Source organism: Eutrema salsugineum, unplaced genomic scaffold (assembly GCF_000478725.1).
Source record: "Eutrema salsugineum unplaced genomic scaffold, Eutsalg1_0 scaffold_6, whole genome shotgun sequence".
Lineage (NCBI taxonomy): Eukaryota > Viridiplantae > Streptophyta > Magnoliopsida > Brassicales > Brassicaceae > Eutrema > Eutrema salsugineum.
The window spans coordinates 2,740,590-2,749,614 of record NW_006256547.1 but is presented as its reverse complement, the minus strand read 5'-3'; the positions used below and the strand labels follow the sequence as shown (position 1 = coordinate 2,749,614).

Genomic DNA, 9,025 nt, shown 5'->3' with positions numbered 1-9,025 from the left:
TACATAATCTAAAAATAAATTAGTGATAACAAGCAGTGGATATGACAGTGATGGCAATCAGGAACTTTGCTGCAATGGATAAGGCAAACAATAGGATTCAAAGACTATGAGGAAGAAGAAGATACACAAAATGAGAGAAAAATTATCCATGGAACACTGACTCAGAGGAGGACATGGGATCCAGATGGATATGAGGTGAATGAAGGAATAATGCATACGAATGCCAAGAAGATGAAGATGAGTACCTAAGTTTCCATCAGAAAATATAAAACAGTAAATCTCACTTACCTTTTCTACAACCTTTATAAGTTCCAAATCTCTAATATTGCTCTTTAGTAAAAAGACGGTCGCTCTCATGAATGATTCCCTTGTACCCAAATTACTAACATAATTTTTATGTTTTTATTAGCTTGTCTGGTTTTGAGAACCGATCTGGTTTAGTTTAACTTTAACTTTAAGTAGTTTTTATGTTGGTTAATGAATGACTTGGATTTTGACTTTGATTTATCTATATATGAATCTGGTTGCTCGGTTTTCTAGAGAATCAAATTTCAGTTATACGAAAATGTGGAATATAGAGTTATCCCACAAATCGGATAATGTGAAAACGAAATTGTACTACCAAACCGGACGGTTAGGTGTATTTTTATCAGACTTTAGCGAATAGTGAGCCGTAATCAGAAGACCATAATAAATAATAGTTAAATACATCGTGTGAGATCCATTAATCTTTGTGTCACCAATTCAAATCTGGTTCATGGCATAAGATTTATTAATTTTGAGAAGTTTCCAATCTTCAAATTAAAAGTATTTTTAATCATAATAAGGACTTTAGGAGTCTAAGGTGTTTTCAAGTGATATTTAGATTAACCATAGTTAGGAGCCTAAGATGTTAAAGTAATATTTAACGCATTGAAGGAGAAAGTTTATACCATAAATGGATACGTCCGAGAGTGATTACTATTGGCTCAATCATAACCCAAATTTAAGAAGATCACTGGTTTTTCATCAATAAGCCGTATATAGATTCAAAAGCATAAAAGGTGGTTTGTTTTAAGCACATGAATTTTTTTCCAAACCATATTCATAAGGCGAATACTGTAGAACTAAATGTTTAATATGCTCTTTTAACATGTAAGTCTTTTTCTCCAATATTAAAATCAAACCATAAACCATATGAACCATTTTTAAACACCATGAATCCAAAAAAATATTGACTGTGTGCACAAATTTTGATCAGGTGATGCATGAAAGTTGCATCAAATCTATTCGATAGAAATATTATAGTCTACAATCCTTTATTACAAACCATAAAAGCATAAACTATTTATTTGTTATATCACAATATCTATTCTTTATTTCTTTTCTTTTATGTAATTATATTTTTCCGGTATGTCACTGCAACTTAATGTAATGTGTTTATAATTAAATCCTAGTAAAAATTGAAAACTAAAATTTTGAATACACTACTTGATTTGGCTGGTTTTTTAGCCAAGTGTTGCGCTACATAATCTACACAATCTACACTTGGATTCGACCTCATTTAATATGTTATCACCAATGTTCTCTCAGCTGATGGAGTTTGCATAAGGAAAGATTGTGATGGCATTAGAGGGAGAGTACAACTTTGACTCAGTTGCAAAGTCTTCACTCGCGTGTCCTCAAGTTTTGCTTGAAGACAAACCAATTCAAGGTTCTTGTGAAGAATACTCATTCGAGTCTACATGGCATGTCATACAAGTGGTATGGCTCTATATCTTGAAACAATGTTCCATGAATTGGCATGTGGTACTTACTAGTAGAGTATAATATATTTGTTACTGCAACGCGACTACAAAACGGTCAAAACCTCATGAAAATAGTTATAAAAACGATAAGAGAGTGCTGAAAATAACATTTTGTTCCTACCAAAATTTCGTCAGAATTGTGTTTTATATCCAAAAATTAATAGATGTGATGTATGCGAAGTGAGGTTTGCATCTTTTGTCATGTTTCAAACCATGCATCTTTTGCCATGTTTCAAACCATGCCCTTCTATATAGTAATTAGTTAGGCAATAGAAGCCGAAGCTTAAGGTATTCAAACATGTGTCAAAATTGAAAACTAGCTAATAATTGGTAATATCAGTCAAGATGTAAACAAATTCAAAAGAATTAACACCCTACCTAAGTATAATAGTAATGACTAATGGGATAAATTCTTAAGACAGTCGAACACTCGATATAACCATGACACATTTGTTCTAAAAATAACACTCAGTGTCATTTATACATATGTAAAACAAACAGTAAAAATATCTCAAATTATACTAAATAACACTGCTAAACACTAACTTTTCTTAAAGATAATAGTAAAAAGAAAGAGATGGCTTGTAACTGTAGTCAAATTTCGTATATTAACTGCATAAGGATATAAAGCAATCAACGACTCAACATGCTTTTTTGTTCCTTCTCTTTTTCTTATAAACTTAATTGTTGTAGGCACCAGCTTTTGTCTCTTTTGCAAATTCTCATGAAGAAATTCTATTCTTCTTCTTATTAGTAAACATGTTCTTTAACGCTAATAAAAGAAAAAGAAAAAAAAAAGAAGACACGTCCCTTGAGTATCGTGCAGTGTAATCTTAATCGGATCTGGGCTTTGTGAATGTTCAAGCGCCTGCTTTTTCTGGGGAAAGACAAAGTTTATTATGGAAACAATTATCTAGTAGGATTATTTATTATTTTCACATTTATTTGCTTAACTCTTCTGTTTCCGAATTATGAATTACTGTTTCCTTAATTTACAAAAGATTTTGGAATATTAATATACCATGAAAATAAGTTGACAAAAAAAAAAATATATATACCATGAAAATAAAAAGAAACAGAGGCTCCCGGTATTTAAATACTATATAGAGTTTGATATAACCAAAAAAGGTAAAGCCTTGAAACTAGGGAAAAGACATACGACACCAGTAAAACATTGTACGTCGTCTGATTCTATATGAATGACGAGAATGCCCTTTAAAGATTATACTTGTAATTTGGTTGTAAATACTATAATCACCTAATTGCATAATAGCATGGAAGACAATCTCAAGTTCTCAACACCCAAAGTAATTGATGAATCTTATTACAGTGTATCTCAAGCTTTATATTCCTTTTTAGTTTAAGGAAAAAATCGATATTTTATAACTAATATATCAGTGTGTGTAAGCTAGTTGTTACCGAATTATGGAAATTTAATAGATTGACCCACATACCGGAATATCAAAATCTCTAAGTATAATGCGTCATTATAGTCGATACGCGTACTCTTTACAATGTATGGTCCAAAACTCCAAATGGTCCATACAATTCAGTCTATTATTATTATTCTTGGATCAGAGAAAATCAATGATGGTTTTATTACACTTTAAAGCATAATTTAGTGACCAGGATACTAATGGAATGTGAAACAAATCGAGACTTTAATCATTATGATTCCACAGGCTCGGTGCCCCCATTATAGCATAAACATTTGAAGAAAAACAAAAGATTAGGCATTAAAAAACGAAATTTATACATTTACAAGTCCTCCGGTCCAAATCATATACCAAATTTTAAAACTTCTAAACCCACCCCCCCAAAAAACAAAAACCTGCTCTAACACATTATCGATCGATCGATTACATTCACATCTAATCCGACTTGCAATAACAGATATGTCGTTTTCGATTCAAATACGAATATTTGAGTATTAGACATCGCTACTTTAATTCCCGAAAGAACCACTTAACCAACTATTTAAGTAATTAAACCGGAAAATTTTTCCTTAACCGTTAAACCTTCTTTTTGAAGTAGAAGCTTTTGGTAGGATCATCTTCTTCATTAGATTCTGAGTAGATAGATACTGAGCTCAGGAGCTCCATTACTATCAGGATTCATCATATAGAAAGCTTCAGAATCACGCGACCCAACGATTCGCTCGAATTTCGCCCTCATATACATTATATCTCCACCGCCACCGCCGCCGCCGCCGGCGAATGTCTCCTCCGTGTCCGGTAAAACTCCGGCGCCCATGGAAACCATCTCGAGCGCCTTCAAGACCTTTTTCTCCTTCTCACCACAGTCTCTCCTCGTCGCGAACCCACACTTTTTGCCGTTGCAATATGTCCTCCAAATCGGCTCCTCCACCAACCGCCGTGGAATCACCGTCTTCGTCTTATCTCCTCCGCCGTGACGGCGATTTCCGTTTTCTCCTTCTTCTTTTTCTTCCTCCTTGGCCTTATCGCATTCCAGAGCGATTCTGACGAGTCCCGAAGCCATCTCCTTGACTAAACCACTGATCGGAGTAGCGAGTTCGATTAGAAACGCCGGAGGGGAAGTTGGATCTTTCTGGATAGAGAAATGCACGTGTCCGCGACGGGATCCGAAAAGTGTACCCACGACCCGTGACCCGAGTCCGGAGTTGTTACCGGGTCGGGCTCTGCTGAGAGAAGCGATGACTGACCGGAGACGAGAAACGGCGAAGGATTGTAGTTTCCTTTTTGGAGTGATTACAGTAGAGGAAGAGGAAGAGGAAGAGGAAGGATTGTGTTTGGAAACGGGTTTAGTGTTGTCAGGAAGTGGGTTATTGGAAGAAACGTCGTCGTTTTCATCTGAACCGACTTTTCGTGTCCAGTGGAAACTATTGTGTCTCTTGGAGGTGAAGTCATGTGAATTTCCTTTCGCCATTGAAGGAAGTTGAAAGCTTTGAGAAGAGGAGAGAGAGAGAGAGGCAAAGAGAGAGAGTGTGTGTTTATGGATGTGGTAATGACCAAAGTAGCTGGTGTGAATTTAACTTCAGGGTTTGGTCTATTTGGTGACTACAATTCTCTCTCTCTTCACTCTTTTCTCTATCTCTCTCTTGTCGTTGTGAGTGTGTTGGTGAGAGAGAAGATAATACATTGACAGAGAATCAACTGTGACTGGACCCTACCAACTCATCTTTGTAGATGATTTTGGAAAACAAAGGAGAAAAAGAAAGAGAAACATAATAGTTCTTCTTTTGATTTGGAGAAATATAATAGTTTCATTGTGTGTAGATTTGTCTTTTGCTTTTTTAGTTCAGTATAGGTGTCAATTGATTCGACTCGGGATTAATTTTGGCTCCAAAGAGAATAATATATGAAAAAAATCATCCACCGAAGAGGTAAAGATTAAAACTGATTTTTGTTTCTCTAATTGTCTCTTCAGGTCTACTTAATGATGTTCATGATCATTTTTCATCTTAGACTCTTTGTTTCTCTGATGAATGTGAATTATAAGAACGTAGGCCTAGCTCATCTATAAAACATGTAATGTAGAGTAGACATATAATTGCATTGCCATTAGTGCTATATTTTAAGAAAATTGTGCTGCCGTGAATGTGGATCTTTGTTTATATTTAATACTCTTTTGTTGTATTATTTGGCTTTTGAGATATTAGAGAATAACTAGGATTGTGTTTTTGTTGAATACTTTGGGAGAAACACGAGAAATGACAAAAGAAAGGAATCTGGAGACAAAGTGTGTGTGTTGTTTCATTTTCGTTGTGGGGTAATCACAAAGAGCCTTATTTTGTTTTGACTCCTCCTTTTTTTGTTTGACTTCAATCTTTATACGGTAAAAAAGTGTTTAGTACACTTATCAGATCCTTCTTTATAACAAATCTATATTCTACATATCAACCTCTCTAGTCATATTGAAGATTTGAAAGATGTTTTCAACCAGATTTTGAAATGAATGGATTAGATATCAACACCACCCCGAACTTAAACCATGCATGTTGTTTAGGTATATATGTTAACTAACTAGAAGCGCTGTGCATGAATTTTCATGGACCAAAATTTAAGTGTCAATCGCTTAATTAATGACAGTATCTACACTTACTGTACAAAAAAACTGAGTTGAAATCTGTCAACATAATACAACCATTGTAACAAGACTCGAGATTAATCGAAATATATGTGCTTTGGTTGTTTCTTAAGTTTATTAAGAACGAATTTTTCATCCCAATTCCTTTTTTTTTCCTGCGTCAAGAAGTTCGAGACTTGTTTAATTTGTCCCATAATTTTCTGGGACTGAAAGCCATAGCAGATGAATTTCATCAGTTATCGTGGTTCAAGTGTTTATGCCTAATATTATTTTGTATGGACTTATACTGGAAAGTTTAATGTATTCAACTATTCATGAATGATGGATGAATCTTATATAATTGTTAATACAGTATCGATTCAGTACGAAATATTCTTCAAATAAAGATTGGTGTGACGTGCCATACAACATTCGACAGGCTTTGTCTTGTATGAATGTATCGTTGTATAAAACGGTCCTATAATACAAATTGTATGATAATGTTAGAAAAGAGTAAAAAGTTAAATAATATAGTTTTGATTATTGACGTCATAAATGGAGATATGATCTAGGCCTGTAACGATTCTCGTTGTTGTCGGGTGCAGAGTAAACAGAGACCTGCGAACTGACACGTCACTCCGGGGGTTGATGGTCCTAGCTAGTAACTAAGTACCTTGCCCTTCTACGACTTCTCCCTCACCCGATTCACCTCTTTACGCTTTTTGTATGCTTCAATGATGTCATCATCCATCAGTTTTTATTATTTTATTTTATAGTAAGAAAGTCGTAACTTATGTTGAATTCGTAAATGTAAAAAGACAAAACATACGAACATACAAATAATTGAGCAAGACTGTATGTTAATACAAAAGTTAATAGATGTACTCTTCTATATATCAACAATCGAAATAGTGTATTTATATTCTCATCATTCAATTGACGTCACTGATAAAACCATAATCACATGACATTTTCCTTAGTATTTCTTTCGTCTTCATCAAGAAAATGAACAATATGTGTATTTGGCAAAAAGTAAGCTCTTCACCTCGTATGTACACAATAATCGACCATATTTATGCAATAGGTTTACCAAAAATGTCGCCTGTAAAAATTTCACAAGACGTCGCCGACAATTAGTATGGAAGAAGTTATGAATTAAAAAGGTAAAAGATTTTGAGAGAAATAAGAATCAATCGATTCACAAGTGTAACTGAGTCACTTGTTGGATAATATAAGCAACCGCGTTAACTAAATCACTGAACACAAGAATCCATGCAAAGTATACAAATATTGGTTTATATTAATGGTACAATTACACTAAATCACTAAAACCACCCAATCTACAAACATTAGGAATTTTAATCAAACTCCCTCTGTAAACTCATTGAATCGGAGGCTTTGATGTAGACCTGACCCACCATGTTTTCTTACGACAGAAGTGTAACACAAAACAGGAAATAATTACTAATTACATCTGAATCATCAAGTGTTTTTAGATCATAAAACACTAACTTAGATTATACTAAGAGCATATAAACAGAGGACATGCGCATTTGCACTTACAAGGGAAGGTTAAAAGGATGCTTTTTTTTTTTTTTTGCCTATCGATTCAAAGAAAGCTTATCATTACAGTTTCAATTAGCTTTGTAGACTTCTCTGATCGGTTTCTGGATGTTCAGGTTGAGGAACCGGAACACCTCCATTCATTCTTGCACGTGCTTCTGCAAACATACGTTGTTGCTCAGCTGCTGCTTCTTCCTCAGTCATTTGAGCTCCACTGTTCCATTTCACGCTCCTCTGTGTGTCCTGCTAAAGAGTTGCAAAAGTAGGAGACAATTAATGTCCAAGGTTCCATCTTCTTCTTCTCGGTCCTAAAGAGTATGAGAAGCAGAGGGTTATTACCATGGTTTCGTACTTATGTTGCTCATACGCAGCATAGACTTCCTCAATGTATTCTCCAAAACCAAGAACCTGTTCACAGCAAAATAACGAGTTTTGAAAACAGATACTCATATCCTTAGGAATAAGATTATGTATTTTCTTATAAGAAAGGGCGTCTTTTTGTTTGGTAACGGTCACATGGATAAGAATGTCAAAATGTAAAACCTGTAGTGCCTTGAGAACATGTTCAGGGGCAATCGTCCGTTTGTCCTCTTTGTTACAAACGTCATTTGATTCCGAAGAAACAAGATTTATAAACTCTGCAATACAAATGTCTAAAATTAAAACACGGTAAGAAAACCAAGAAGACAAGAACTCGAGTGATTTCCAGATACGGAGCAAGTGAAAATCTCACATATCGGTTAACTAGGAGAAGTAGAGAAACAGAGGGAATCTATGATCTTTACCTACACAACACTCAATCAGAAGATCTTGAGCATCTCTAGCAACACGGACATCTGGGGGTAACATCTCCTTTATGATTTTAGTCATCGTAGCTGAAAAATTAACAGAAGAATCGTATTATTAGCAACAAAACAAATTGGGATTAACATGATGGTCATAAATTCCGTAACCCTCGACGCAGTTTTCAATACAACCTGCACGTATGTATCGAGCTAGATTCACAAATTATATGATCCATAACAGTGGATTCAAAAACATCGATAACTTAATTCCAAATTCTAAAAGGCGTCGGAAATCACCAATACAACCCATTAAAGAACAAATGGGTAATGATTAATGGTCAGTGGATCGAAAATGAACGATTTGAAAACCAACCTTTCGGAAGCGAAGCGTCTTCCTTGGATTTGCCAACTATATCCATTGGATCCATCGTTTAATCTACAAAATTAATCAGATTACGGGTACCGTAATCGTAAAAGAAGATCCACATATGGTGCAATCACGAAACGAAGATGGAGCAGCGATGAAAAATGGAAAAAATAGAGATATATGAATCATCAACTGGGAGCCCTCATCAACTCACCGTAGAGTCAACAGGGTTCGTAGCTTGAACAAACAAGATCCAAGCTCGAGAGCAGACGAGTCAACCGAGTCGCGGCGAGATCAGGAGGCGGCCGATCGGATTGTACGGAATCTTATCGGAGGAATTTCTCTCTCCTTCGCCTTCTCTAACAGAGTCGATTAGGGCAGGCGGAAGACGCAAAAGCGCGTGAAACCCACTTTTTCCAAACGCTACAGATGGCGCGTGATGATAATTTTAATCCCTTAAAAAGAAATGAGAAATT

At 35.2% G+C, this 9,025-nt stretch overlaps 2 protein-coding genes across 3 annotated transcripts; both read right to left on the bottom strand.

Moving 5' to 3' along the window:
- Positions 1 to 3,506: 3,506 nt before the first annotated feature.
- LOC18013363 (protein MIZU-KUSSEI 1) lies at positions 3,507 to 4,927 on the bottom strand. The gene has a single exon (XM_006394516.2). The coding sequence runs from the start codon at positions 4,692 to 4,694 to the stop codon at positions 3,849 to 3,851; it is 846 nt and encodes a 281-aa protein (XP_006394578.1). The 5' UTR covers positions 4,695 to 4,927; the 3' UTR covers positions 3,507 to 3,848.
- Positions 4,928 to 7,114: 2,187 nt separating this feature from the next.
- Positions 7,115 to 9,007, bottom strand: LOC18013371 (protein Dr1 homolog). 2 transcript variants are annotated; one of them, XM_006394515.2, is made up of 6 exons: positions 8,764 to 9,007; positions 8,556 to 8,618; positions 8,183 to 8,272; positions 7,941 to 8,035; positions 7,737 to 7,805; positions 7,115 to 7,643 (listed from the first exon to the last, which is right to left on the bottom strand). In XM_006394515.2, exons 2-6 carry the CDS (start codon positions 8,608 to 8,610, stop codon positions 7,473 to 7,475), a joined length of 480 nt encoding a protein of 159 aa, XP_006394577.1. In that variant the 5' UTR covers positions 8,611 to 8,618; positions 8,764 to 9,007; the 3' UTR covers positions 7,115 to 7,472. The 2 variants fall into 2 exon arrangements, with proteins under 2 accessions (XP_006394577.1, XP_006394576.1); XM_006394514.2 differs by having other exon boundaries at positions 7,115 to 7,640.
- Positions 9,008 to 9,025: the final 18 nt, after the last annotated feature.